General features: G+C 43.8%; 1 protein-coding gene across 1 annotated transcript in view; it reads right to left on the minus strand.

The window, feature by feature from the left end:
* Window positions 1–2,532: 2,532 nt before the first annotated feature.
* RGS7 (regulator of G protein signaling 7) overlaps window positions 2,533–14,767 on the minus strand; it is a 458,444-nt gene continuing 446,209 nt past the window's right edge. The window contains exon 17 of the mRNA XM_043485427.1: window positions 2,533–2,619. Coding sequence (XP_043341362.1) covers window positions 2,548–2,619 — 72 coding nt within the window. The 3' untranslated portion in view covers window positions 2,533–2,547. The remainder of the gene's footprint in view (window positions 2,620–14,767) is intronic.

Genomic DNA, 14,767 nt, shown 5'->3' on the forward strand with positions numbered 1-14,767 from the left:
TCCTACATTATGGGATCACACAGAGCACTTCCACAGCCCTAAACCCCTCTGTGCTCCATCTGTTCATCCCCTCTCTCCCAGGCCCCTGGCAGCCACTACTCTTTTTACTGCAAGGTGGCTTTTTCTGGTTCTCTTCAGGAAGTGGGCTCTCAGAAATAAACTAAGATTCATTCATAAGTCTTATTAGGGCTCCCCTGATAGCTCAGTTGCTAAAGAATCCACCTGCAATACAGGAGACCCTGCTTTGGTTCCTGGGTCAGGAGGATCCACTGGAGAAGGGATAGGCTACCCACTCCAGTATTCTTGGGTTTCTCTGGTGGCTCAGCTGGTAAAGAATCCGCCTGCAATGCGGGACACCTGGGTTTGATCGCTGGGTTGGGAAGATCCCCTGGAGAAGGGAAAGGCTACCCACTCCCGTATTCTGGCCTGGAGAATTCCATGGACTGTGTAGTACATGGGGTTGCAGAGTCGGACACAACTTTCACTTTCACTTATTCATAAAGTAGAAAACTATCTAATAAATGATGATAGAACAATTAGAATGAGTAAATTGTAATTAAGTTTATAAATGTCATTTTATTTTTAAATCACTGATTGAATTATTTAAAAATGTGTCAAAATGACCTGTAGAGATTAATGTCATTTACCTGTAATTTAAGATATATAAAACAAGTGTGTTAGTTATAGATTCATATATATTAGGAAATTTGCAAGAACATACATGGGAATGATATACCTCAACTTCAAGATTGTCAAGAACTGTGAAGGTTCTAAGACTGTGTCCTCCTTCCACATTAACAAGTTAGCCTGCCAGTTTTATGGATGCTGGCAAAACACACTAAGTTCCCTGGCCAAAGAACATCATCACTCGTGGCAGAGTAGGCAGCATGCCTTTCATGGATGCATCAGTTCCCCTTGGCTCTTAAGTCCCACAAGGGTGATGCTGAGTGGACTGGGTAGAGATTGTGCACACAATGGGTTTCTATCACAGCTGAGGAACTCCAAAGCTTTTTTAATGGGCTGTAAAACTTAAATCCTGGAGGGAGACACTCTTTATCAGCTTGTCATTTAATCACTAAATCATGTCCAACTCTTTTGTAATCCTATGCACTGTAGCCTCCTAGACTCTTCTGTCCATGGCATTTTCCAGGCAAGAATAATAGAGTGGGTTGCCATTTCCTTTTCCAACCCAGGGATCAAACCCTCATCTCCTGCACTGGCAAGCAGATTCTTTACCACTGAACCACCAGGAAAACCCTCTCTTATTATACCAGATAGTAAACAAAGTTGCCCTCTGCTCTTAGGGAGACAGCATCTCCATCTTCTAAGATTGTTCACACTACAAACAACCTTGAAAAGATAGTCTGGGACAAAAGTTGTCAGTAGGTCTGCTCACAAAATTTGCAGAAACATGAATAAGGCTTCCAAATATCAGGGACAGAAAAGTGAGGAAATATATTGGAGTGTGAAGCGATAGTATCTATAATACTGTTTTTTTGACAAAAGGGAAAATTTTTTTTTTTCAGTTTAACAAAAGAAAAAAATTTAAAAAGAGTAATTTGAAGTAGAGACTGCAAATGTGAGCATCTACTTAATATTGTTGGTGGGGATAGATATATCTGTTATTATCTATACTTTACTGAGTGTTTAAAATATTCAGGATTTCCCTCCTGGTACAGTGGACAAGAATCGGCCTGCCAATGCAGGGGATGAGGATTTAATCCCTCTGGGAAGATTCCACGTGCTGTGGAACAACTAAGTCTGAGCGCCACATCTACTGAGCGTGTTCTCGAGAGCCGGTGAGCTGCAACCACTGAAGTTCACATGCCTAGAACCTGTGCTCCGCAAGAAAAGAATCCGCCACAATGAGAAGCCATCGCACCGCAACCAGAGAGTAGCCCCCACGACTAGAGAAAAGCCGTGCAAAGCAACAAAGATTCAGCACAGCCAAAAATAAATAAATAAATAAAAGGTTAAGAATCAGTCTATAAAATGTTTAAAATTTGAAAATATTCCTTTTTAAAGATGAACTTAATTGGAGTCAGGTGCTTCCTAGCTGCTCTTGACTCTGAATTCCATCTCTAATCACACAGGCTCTTTTACGGGTCTGTTTCCAGAATCTTCTCTCCGTTGGCCCAGGGAGCCTCCATTTCTGGCTTCCTGGACTTGACACCAAAACTCTGAAAGGAGACTACAGTTGGTCTTTGAATACACCAAAGATTTGCCTGTATTTCAAAAGAAGTTTTGACTCAACCATCCTTGGAAAGGCAAACTGCTACCTGAGGTACTTTTCCTCAGTGAGGTTGAGAGGGCAGAGGGCCTATTACTGTGGTTTCCATTTCTGGATAAATGAAACGGCAGTGGGATCAAGAAAAGGAGGTGGTACAGCTGAAACAAAAAGTATTCCTGAGGTGGCAAAGACCAGGTTTATTGGCTAATCAGATGGAAGAGAGCCATTCCCTGACAACTCACAGGGCTCTAGGACTTGAGTCAGTGGTGACGTCATTCACCTAAACAGGGAATATGTTGAAAGAGAAGTTACTAACTTCAGGTTTCCACGTGTTGACATTGAGGCACCCATGAGACACGGAAGTGGAGATGTCTTGTAGGCCATAGCACCTATGGATGTGGAAGCAAAAGAAGAGGACTATTTGCAAGGATCTTACGGGTCATTGGCACATATGTTGAAAGTTGAAGCCATGGACTGATCATGTCACTAACAAACATAGTATAGTAGATCAGCAGATCTCAACTTTGGAAGGTGATAGGATCCATCATAAAAACTATGGATCCCTTCTTTTTATGCAGTCTTCCCCCAAATTACCCTATGTACATACACATACATTTCTGCCTATACCAAAGCTCTTGCTCATGGAGTTACTGGCACCCCAGGTTTCTGGGTATTCATTAAATGAACTAAGCACATTCAAGGAAGTGCCCTTGTCCCACCCACAGTGTAATTCTTCAGGACTCATGTAGCACTTGGGCTACACAGCGGGAGACCAGGGCGTTGGAAGAAGGTTACGCTTTCTCTACTTCCCTTGCCCTCCTTGTGTAAACCCACTGCTGGGGTTCCTGCCTTTTAAGTGAAAGTGTCAGTCGTTCAGTCGTGTCTGAATCTTTGTGGCCTCTTGGATTGTAACCCACCAGGCTCCTCTGTCCATGGAATTCTCCATGCAAGAATACTGGAGTGGATAGCCATTCCCTTCTTCAGGGGATCTTCCTGATCCAGGGATCAAACCCCAGGTCTCCCACATTGTGGGCAGATTCTTTACCATCTGAGTCACCAGGAAAGACCTTCTTGCCTCTTAAACAACAATCTAATAATTGATCCTGGGTAATTTCATTATCACAAGCCCAGGGCCTCTGGGTTCTGAACTAGTAAATAAACCCTATACCAAATAAACCCTATACCTGTACTTCTGAGTGCTCTGAGCCTGCAGGACTCACCAACTCTGATTCTTGATCCTTTCTGTAAAATCTTACCAACTCTAGGCCATGCTACAAATCTGAAGTTTTGCAACAACTGTGAGAGAAGAAAATCTTAAGATCGTATGCAGTGTTTCTATTAACCCAAGTTCATATGCCCAAATGCACAGTGAAGCCAAACAAACTGAAACACCATAGTGTGGAACAGAGAAAGTTTTGTTGCAAGGGTCATACAAGGAAACAGGTGGCTGATTGCCTTCAACAGCCCTGAACTCTGAAAGATTTCAGCAAAGCACTTTTAAAAGCCAGGTAAGGGAGGGGTTTGCAGATGGTGTGATCAACTTGTATACAGTTCTCTGACTGGCAGATACATTGGTGAAGTAGCAGGGTGGTGTCACAGGGGTAAACATTATCAGCCCTTAGGCTCCAGGAGGCCTGGGGCTTTGTGCTCAAGGTTGTCAAGTAGTTAACATCTTGCTGGAGATAGGGAGGGGTTTACATCTGCAAAACAACTCAGGAAATTTGCATCAGATACTTTTATCTAGGTACTTCAGGAAATAACAGTCTTCCAGCTCAGGTGGTAAAGAATCCGCTGGCAATTCAAGAGATTCGAGTTCTATCCTTGGGTCGGGAAGATCTCCTGGAGAAGGAAATGGCTTACCCACTCCAGTATTCTTGCCTGGAGAGTTCCACAGACAGAGGAGCCTGGCTACAGAACATGGGATCACAAGGAGTTGGGCATGACTGAGCGACCAACACACACGGGTACTTCAGAGAGGAGCTAAAGCAAAGGATCTGCAGGAAGGCCTGTCCTTGGGAAGGCCTCTTAGGGTCCTGCTCAGTTACATTTCTAGGTCTCAGACCCTATCAAGCATTTGGCAGAGAAATGTAAGATAGAGCTCGGACAAGTGAAAAGCGCCGTCTGTAATGAAATAAGCAGCTGCTTTTACCGCCTCGAACACTTCCTGCTCTTCTAAGCCGCAGTGTTCCTTCTGTACCTAATGTGCTGAGCAATAGCCCCACCTACAGGATGCTGGGAGAAGTGCAGCAGTAGGGATTTAGGCCCACAAAGGAGGGCTCCCCTGTGAGCTTCTCTACTTCTCTACTCATTTCTGCTCTGTCCCTTTGGGGAAAAAGACTCATTCCTCCTGTGCTCAAAACAGCAGGATTCCTGACTCCCAGTGGTCCTCCCACAATCACGTGTTCCACATTGCAGGTTGACCAACTAATCCTGGGCAAACCTATGCTGTCTGGTTTCAAAATGAAGATCCCATGTTCCAGTGAGGTCTTCAGTCCCAGACAAGCTAGAATGGTCACCTTCCATGTTTCCCAAGGACTCACTGATTTCCCTCTGAGACAGGAAGGTATCGGTGGTGCCCGTATCTCTTCCTTCTTGCTGGGTGAGAAATTTATAGAGTCATCCTGCTCATAGCCCTCCCGACAGCAGGGTTACCAAACAATGGCATAACTTATACATGTGGGCCCCTGATTTGAAGTCTAGTCATTATAAAGGATTATGTTAATAAAACCTTTTAAAAATGCAAACTTAATTCTTGGATTCATAAACTATTTTTGTCAATGCGTTGACTACAGCACATATTTGTTTAGATGTCAGTAAGTTTAATTAATCATCTCCTTTTAAAGACAATCAATATTTTTGAGACTTCATTAGACTTTGAGATCTCATTTCCATTAATAACCCCAACTATAATAGAATACACCTATATTTTACTTACACCAAGAAATTCATGCTTTTGCCAAAATCTGTATCAAAAAACTTCTGAGAATCCCTTCGAAATGCTTCCCTGTCACCCAGGCCTTCCTGGAGGATGGCAATCTTCCAGATTGCCCTTGAGATCCTGCTGATACCATGATGACCACATCTCTTACTTTACTTACTTTCCCTGTAGTCAGGTTTCCTCCTGGTGTGAGTACAGATCCCTCCCTTAATTGCTACAGCAGTTCTAGAGACCTGGTAGGCATCTGACAAGAAACCAAGAGGAGGCACAAGCAGAGAAAACAACTGCTCCTACTAGATCCACTCTATGTGCAGTGGGGATATATGACCTTGTGGATGGGAGCATGCTAGGAAGACCTACCATCACATGATCTGAATTCCACCCTTTAGTAGCTGTGTGATATTGTAAAATCCATCTAAGCTCTCCAAGCCTGTTTCCTCATCTATGAAGAGGGGATAATATTACTCAACATGAAAACTTATACATGAATGTTCACAGCATCATTATTCATAATAGCCAAAAACTAGAAGCAACTCAAATGTCCATCAAGTGAATGAGTAAACAAAAGATGGCTATTATTCAGAACGAAAAGGTATGAAGTACTTATTCATGCTACAACATGGGTGAACCTCAAAAACAATATGCTAAGTGAAAGAAGTCAGGCATCAGGGCTTCCCTGGTGGCTCAGTGATATAAAATACACCTGCCAAAGCAAGCACCACGGGTTTGATCCTGGGTTGGGATGATCCCTTTGAGAAGGGAATGGCAACCCACTCCAGTGTTTTTGCCTGGAAGATCACATAGACAGAGGGGCCTGGCAGGCTACAGTCCATGAGGTTGCAAAAGAGTCAGACACGACTTAGTGACTAAACAATCACTGCATTTTGAACCCTTTTTTGATTATAAGGGCTACTCTATTTCTTCTAAGGGATTCTTGCCCACAGTAGTAGATACAATGGTCATTTGAATTAAATTCTCCCATTCTTGTCCATTTTGAAGTTCACTGATTCCTAAGATGTTGATGTTCAATCTTGCCATCTCCTGCTTGACCACATCCAATTTACCTTGATTCATGGACCTAACATTCCAGGTTTCTATGCAATATTGCTCTTTACAGCATCAGCCTTTACTTTCACCACCAGACACACCCACAGCTGAGCATCATTCCCACTTTGGCCCAGCTGTTTCATTCTTACTGGAGCAATTAGAATTGCTCTCTGCTCTTCCCCAGTAGCATATTGGACACCTTTCAACCTGGGGGGAGGTGCTTATTTTCCAGCATCATATCTTTTTGCCCTTTCATACTGTCCATGGGGTTCTCCAGGCAAGAATCCCGGACTGGACTGCCATTTCTTTCTCCACAGTAGGTGGACTGTGTTTTGTCAGAACTCTTCACTATGACCCATCTACCTTGGGTTGCCCTGCCTGGCATGGCTCACAGCTTCATTGAATAACACAAGCTGCTTTGCCACAAAAAGGCTGTAATCCATGAAGGGGGTGGGGCATCCAGTATATTTCACTAAATTTGAACCACAAAGAGAAAAAGTGAAGATCTGAATCTCTTTCCTTCTAAGAGATCACTACAGTCCTAACTACCTTTGTCCAATCTCTGCTCAATAACCTCCAAGCTCCACACCATCTGAAGGGATGGGGGAGGACCACCACAGCTGCCTCTCTGGAACCAGTCCCAGTTCACCCCAAACTCCCTGATATGCTCCTGCTCACAACCCTGCACCCCAAAAGTGCTCTTCTAAAACACAGTGAGTCTGCCCCCAAGGGTTTATTGCCTTCTCCAGTAGGAACAGAAAACCCCCCATTAAATAAATGCACAGGTGCACACACATGTATGTGTGCACACACCCAGTTATGTCCACAAGGCACCGCAAATCAGAGTGGTCATGAACAGAAAAAGTGAATTCCAGATTTTTTCACATTGAGAACAAGAATGTGGCCAACATCTCATTCCAGCCCCAGGTGTATTCTAAGTCCTCATATGGACCTGACAAGTTGTGCTGACTTCCAGGTTTCACAGATTCCAGTTTTCTCTTGGCTGCCCAGGGGCCCCACCACTGGCCTTCCTGTAGCCTCACGCCTGTGAGAACAGCAGAAGAGGGTGGGGGTGATCTCTGCAAAGCAGCAGTGAGTGGGCGTGAAGTGAGATCTTAATTCCCTGCCCAGGAATTGAATCTGGGTAGCCTGGATGAAAACCAGGAATTCTACCCACCAGACCAGCAAGTGCTGGAGGCTAGAAGCTAATTTTCCCTGGATCTTTGCCCTCAGTGGAAAAAGCATTTATCATGGAGACAAAAACTGTAAATGCAGATACAAAGTTTATTACTAGAGACATAGCACAACAAGTGGGAAAGCACGCAGAGAAACAGCTTGTTTAGTTCAGAGGAGAGAAGCAAGATGGAGATGCTCACCTGGAGAGAAAGGGTGTGTGTCTCCCCCAGTGAGGAGGAGAGCAATAAAAAGGCAGTTAAGTCACTTATCTAGGGCAATTCTTCCGGGTCTTGGTTTACCTTTAGCCAATTATCTGGTTTCCTTTTCTATACCTGACCTACCCTGGGACCCTCTCCTGGGCACACAGGCACCCCTCAGCCAAGGCGGAACTTGAACTGAAGGCTTCTGGGAGGACAAGACTCCTTATGGCCTGGCATTATCCCCTTACTTACGGCCTCTCAAAAAGCCTTTCTGCACATGTGCAGTGTCTCCCTATCCCAGAAAAGGTGGGGAGGGAGATCCCGTATCCTTTATTCAAACAGGGTTTTGCCTCTCTGTCCTTGCCATGACTGTTACTTTAAGGTGTTTACAGAGAAAAAGACGGGTTATTTGTTTACCCTATTTGTGTTGTTGATTCCATTTCTGAGGGCAAGCAGGAGGTTGTGAATGCCCTACCTGGAGCCCACCTATATCTTGTCTCAGGAGATGCAAACAAGAGGCCAGTTGTAAATGTCTGACCTGGAGCCCACCTATCTCCTGCCTCAGGGGCCTATGCACCTTCACTTCGAGAACCACAAGCTGTTCCCAGGTTGATGATTCCTAGACAGACTCTCCAAGGACCAGAAGGCAGAGTTTTCTCCACAGAGGGCTGGCATCTCTACACATCGCTACAATCTTTTGTTTGTCCCACATAAACAGTGCCCCAAGGATATTCCTCCAGGTCTCAGAGACTGGAGCAAAGGCAAGGAAAAACAAGCTTGGGTGCTGCGTTGGTTAGTTTGATGTGTGACTTGGCTAGGTCAGAAGTATTTGTAGATGAGATTAACATCATCTACATTCAATTAACTTTAAATAAAGGTGATTATCCTCAATAATGTGGATGGACCTCATCCAATCAACTTAAAGTCCGTAAGAACAAAACTGAAGTTTCCTTGAAGAGGTGAGATCCCAGGGTGTGCTGTAGAGACCACTCCTGCTTGAGCTTGCCTTACAGATTTCAAGCTTGCCTGCTGCTAAGTCGCTTCAGTCGTGTCCGACTCTGTGCGACCCCATAGATGGCAGCCCACCAGGCTCCTCCGTCCATGGGATTTTCCAGGCAAGAGTACTGGAGTGGGTTGCCATTGCCTTCTCCTCAAGCTTGCCTAGCCCCCTACAATGGCATATGCCAATTCCTTGCAGCCAGTCAATCCACGCATACACACATACCTATATGATTTACTGGTTCTGTCTTTCCAAGAGAACCCCTGAGCGCTGCAGATGCCTTCTTACTCTTTGCAAAACCTGCTACTATAGAACATTGTTTTACAGACTTAGAGACTGAAGGCCACTAAGGTGAGGTAACTTGCTCAATGTCAGTGGCAGAGCTGAGGTGTAAATTTCAAGTTTCTTCCCCTGTGTCCATTGCTCTCAGTCCTCTTTCCTCTGTGGTTTTTAGACTGTCATCCATCAGAAGTGACACTGTGTTGGTCTTCAAGATCTTCACTGTAGAGAATCCTTACTTTTTATAGCACTGAACTTTAGAATCTCCTGCACAGATGCAAACACCTGCCTGTCAATACCACAGTCCAACAGCAGTGACAAAGGCAGTGTAATGCCCCAGTCCAATTCCAGGTACTTGTAGGTCTCACAGTGATTTAGAAATTCGGAGTTGGCTGCCTGCTCATCTACCACTTCTGTCCCTGTGCCCCTCTGCTATCACCACCGTTGCAAAGAAGTGGGAACCAGTGGGTCTTTGGGAAAAAATGACTGCTACAAAAATGACTGCTACCATGTCTGCTGATTTTCTCCTCACTCTGCCCTGCCACACACACACTATGCGTTCTTATTGTCTCTTGGCTGTCAAACATCAGCAGTCATCAGTAAGCTCCACCTCAGTAAGTCAGAAAGAGACAAATACAACATGATGTCACTTACATGTGGAATCTAAAATATGACACAAATGAACCTGTAGATAAAACAGAAACAGACTCACAGACACAGAGAATAGACTTGTGGTTGCCAAGCAGGAGGTAAGGGAGGGAGGGATGGATTGATACTTTGGGGTTAGCTAATGTAAGCTATTATATTTAGGATGGGCAAACAAGAAGGTCTGACTGTATAGCACAGGGAACTATATTTAATATCCTGTGATAAACCATAATAAAGAATATAAAAAACAATGTATGCTGTGCTCAGTCATGTCTGTCAGACATGTACACATATAGATGTGTGTGTATAAATATATATGTGTGTGTGTATATATATATATGTGCATGCTAAGTTGTTTCAGTCTTTGCAACCCCATGGACCGTAGTCTGCCAGGTTCCTCTGTCCGTGGGGTTCTCCAGGCAAGACTACTGGAGTGGGTTGCCATTTCCTTCTCCAGGGGATCTTCTCGACCCAGGGATGGAACCAGTGTCTCTGCGTTGGCAGGTAGGTTCTTTACTGCTGAACCACCTGGGAATCCCCGCCCCGCCCCCTGCCAAAAAAAAAAAAAAATGTATATATATATAAAACCTGAATCACTTTGTTGCACAGCAGAAATTAACACAACATTGTAAATCAACTATACTTCAGTAAAATAAATCTTAAAAGTAATGATAATCTCTTCACCTCAATAAAACTCACCTCTGATTCCTTCTCTCAGGAACTCATTAGCTAAATAATTTGAAAATTTACATTGTCTATAGTGATACAGCCAACAAACCAGTTGACTAGACATACTTCACAGACAATACGTATGTAATGAAAAGAGTGTTTTTGTCTCAACTCCAAAGAAACGCAAGTTGGAAAAAACAAATTGGGGTATGTCAGGTACCAGAAGATAAAGACTTAAAGAATCCTAAGTTAGTGCCTTTCAAATCCTGTCCAAAAGGATCAGTCCTAGATATGACTCATTTCATCAGAGCAATGGTAGTGTTTGTTTTTTTTTTTCAGTTAATTGTTTATTTTAATTGGAAGATAATTATAATATTGTGATGGTCTTTGCCATACATCAAATGAATCAGCCACAGGTATACATGTGTCCCCCCACCCTGAACCCTCCTCCCACCTCTCTCCCCACCCTATCCCTCTGAGTTGTCACAGAGCACCGGCTTTGGGCACCCTGCTTCATGCACCGAACTTGCACTGGTCATCTATTTTATCTAACATGTGTATGGTAATGTACAATGCTATTCTCTCATCATCCCACCCTCTCCTTCTCCCACTGAGTCCAAAAGTCTGTTCTTTACATCTGTGTTTCCTTTTCTGCCCTGCATGTAGGATCGTCAGTACCATCTTTCTAAATTCCATATATATGCATTAACATACGGTATTTGTCCTCTTTCTGACTTACTTCACTCTGTATGATAGGCTCCAGGTTCGTCCACCTCATTAGAACGGACTCAAATGTGTTAGCGCTGTAGCTGTTGCTGCCACACACGTGTTGTTGGGACCATCTTTGGCGGTCTGGTTCAGTCATTGACCCCTGGTTAGCCGGTATATGACATAGCTGTAATGCCACCAAAATTTGGCATCCCAGAGGTACGAAGAACTGAACACAGCTGCAAGCAATGGACCTGGACCTTCACTGCTGGGTCAGCAATAATTTCTCAGCATGGAAGGGATCAAGAAGTCCCTCTTTGTTTCTTTTAATATTTTAAAAATAAAAAAACAAATTGAGAGATTCTTTGAATTCCATAGTAGCTTCCCCACCTAGGGAGGGCAAGTTTCACAGGGACCTCTCTAGTGGTCCAGTGGCTAAGACTCCATGCTCCCAGTGGGGGGCCCAGGATTCAATCCCTGGTCAAGGAACTAGATCCCACATGTCACAACTAAAAATCCTGCATGCCACAAGTAAGACCCAGCATGACCAAATCAATTAATTAATTTAAAAAAACTTTCACACAGATAATTTCAAATAATCCCATAATAACCCTTTTCCTTCCCCTACCTTTATATTGCCCTTCCCCCCTTTCCTTATCCCACTTGTAACCACTATCCTTTCCCCTCTATCTCTGAGTCTGCTTCTTTCTGGTCTTATTCACTAGTGGGTTAGCAATAGGCTGACTTCGACACTCTTGGTTTCTGACCACACACCTCTTTGAACATACAGGCTTCACAAGTCATCCACATCCACATCCACTCATCCCAAGAGTCAGGCAGTTGACCAGAGTCAACGTCTCTCATGAAGAAACATTCTGGCTTGCACTAAGAGAGAAAACTTCTTGTTGTCCTGATCCCAGGCCTGCCAGTTTCCTGACCTGACACTTCTTTCCACAGCAAGCAGCCCACCATTCGACAACCAGTAACTTGTGAGCAGCGTCAGTGCACACTCACTGAGTTTCTGGGCACCAACCCTTAGGCCCCTCCTGCACATCACCGCCCACTCGTCCTTCGTTACACTTGGGAACTTGTTCTAGGTTATACACTCAGTGTCCTTTTGGGTCATGTTGCCCCTAGAAGTTTCACTCTAGTTCATGTAGAGTAGGGATTTCTCACTCAGACGAGGGCTCTACGCTGAGGAGTTTCTTAGATATTGTGGGCATTCAGAGGAGTTCTTCCAGAGATTATGAGCTACAAACTGACTAATGTCAGAGGTCTTTTCAAGTAACTGAAGACTCAGCCTGCAAAACAATTTAAGGCCCAACTATACTAATTGACTGAGTCTCATAATTTTTTACCTTAAAATCTTAGAGGAGTTCCCTGAGCTTTCTGATGGCCAGGCTTAGGTCAGAAGACTACCCGGAGTCCTGTCCTATTTGGCAACCATAGTGCATGGCAAGAAGCCACCCCAGGCTTCTAAAGGGTCAAGGACAAGCAATCGTGTTGTGTTGAAAGTTGCTCTCTGGTCAGAAAAATGGAGATGTGGAGGGAGTAAGGACTTCTGTCATTGTCTTTTCTCTTCTAACATAGTCTCCAGCTGCGAATTGTGATGTTCTAAAGGAAAACATAAGGCTTACCAGGTGATGCTAATGGTAAAGAACCTGCCTGCCAATGCAGGAGACTTCAGAGACACAGGCTCAGTCCCTGGGCTAGGAAGATCCCCTGGAGGAGGGCATGACAACCCACTCCAGTATTCTTGCCTGGAGAATCCCCATGGACAAGAGGAGCCTGGCTGGCTACAGTCCATAGGGTCACACAGAGTCAGACATGACTAAAGCAACTTATAAAGGAAAACATGGGGTTTCCCAGGTGGCGCTAGTGGTAAAGAACCTGCCTGCCAGTGCAGGAGATGTAAGAGATGCGGGTTCAATACCTGGGTTGGGAAGATCCTCCTGGAGGAGGGCATGGCAACCCACTCTAGTGTTCTTGCCTGGGAAATCCCCTGGACAGAGGAGCTTGGCGGGCTACAGTCCAAAGGGTGGCAAAGAGTCTGACAAGACAAGCCCACACACGCAAAGGACAACACATCATGGCAATCATTTTGCTGTATGTACATGTCGAAGCATCATACTGTACAACTAAAACTAATACAATGTTATATGCCACTCATAGCTCAACAAAAAATAAAATGGGGGGAAATTTTCAAATCTTAAAAATAATTCACACACATGCTAATTGACTAATAAATAAAATTTAAAACTGTTAGAGCAAAGAATTATTTTTTAGTTGTCTTCAACTTATGGATAGTCATAATAGTTTATCATTTATTTTAATAATGTTAATTAAGAGTAGTATTTATGTTTAGTCATAGTATGATATTATTGGGCTTCCCAGGTGGCACTAGTGGTAAAGAACCCACCTGCCAATGCAGGAGATGTAAAAGATGTGAGTTCGACCCCTGGATTGGGAAGATGCCCCTGAAGGAGGGCATGGCAACCCACTCCAGTATTCTTGCCTGGAGAATCCCCATGGACAAGAGGAGCGTGGCGGACTACAGTCCATGGGGTTGCAAGGAGTCGGACACGGCTGAAGCAACTTTGCAGAGCACACATGATATTATTAGCCCATAAAGATCCCATAATCAGAGAGGAACAATTACTCTTAATCTCTCCTTCTGCCTGTTACATCATGCTGCGCTATTACAGCCAAGTTGGAAGGTAAAGAATTTTTCTCTACTAACTTTTGTTATGAGAATTTGGGCAGCAAAGCAAGACACTGAGCCTCTCAATTTCATCAGCCATAAATACTATGTTACTTATTTTTCAAGGTTGCTGGGAAGACAGAGATGTTTGCAGCATATGCTATCATGTAACAAAGTTACTATTGTCATCAAGAAACACTATCCTATGTACATTTTTCTTTCCATGCCCCATTTCCCTTAAGAAGTGATTGCCTGGAACTCATATTTCTGAGTCCACAGTCACTTAAGTGGCCTGTCATAGGTATAACAAATATCTGGGTAACTTTCACAATTTTCCATTCCTTACCTTTTAACTTTATTGCACTGACTCTGTCAGTCTGTCCGCTTACAGCGTCTGTACAACAGCTCCATGACAATTCAACTGAACAGAACTGGCTCCTTTAGCTACCTTAGAAATACCAATTGACCACTAGATGTCAGAGCTGCTCAGAAACCACATTCATTTCTCCACCTTTTAAAAAAATTAATTTTTTAATTGAAGGATAATTGCTTTACAGAATTTTGCTGTTTTCTGTCAAACCCCAACATGAATCAGCCATAGGTGTACACGTATCCCCTCCCTTTTGAACCTCCCTCCCATCTCCCTCCCATCCCACCCCTCTGGGTTGATACAGAGCCCCCGTTTGAGTTTCCTGAGCCATGCAGCAAATCCCCCCTGGCTATCTATTTTACACACGGTAATGTAAGTTTCCACGTCACTCTTTCCATACAGTTCACCTTCTCCTCCCCTCTCCCCAAGTCCGTAAGTCTTTTCTCCACCTTTTTATGAAGAGATTTTCAGTGACTTTGACAACCGTTTCATGAGGGTCACATTTCTATTGGGGATCAATTCTGTTTGAGTTTGCAAGTCTATGTTTCATGCCAGCATAATTTGTTTTCTTCAAGGATAAAATTTAAGGACAGTTTGCTGTTTTTGCAGTCCATGTGATAGAGTGGCTGATACACAGGTGACCATGGACCCAAGTTATATTGAGGAAAAAGACAACTGCAAAGCCCTAAAAAAATCAAATGGTGATGAAAAGACCAGGCTCAGAGAGTGGTGTGATTACAGTGACAATCAGAAGCTACAACTAAAAGAAAACATCTATTATGATATGAAAGTCATCAAACT

The sequence above is a fragment of the Cervus canadensis genome, chromosome 13 (genome assembly GCF_019320065.1).
Source record: "Cervus canadensis isolate Bull #8, Minnesota chromosome 13, ASM1932006v1, whole genome shotgun sequence".
In the NCBI taxonomy this organism is placed as follows: Eukaryota; Metazoa; Chordata; class Mammalia; order Artiodactyla; family Cervidae; genus Cervus; species Cervus canadensis.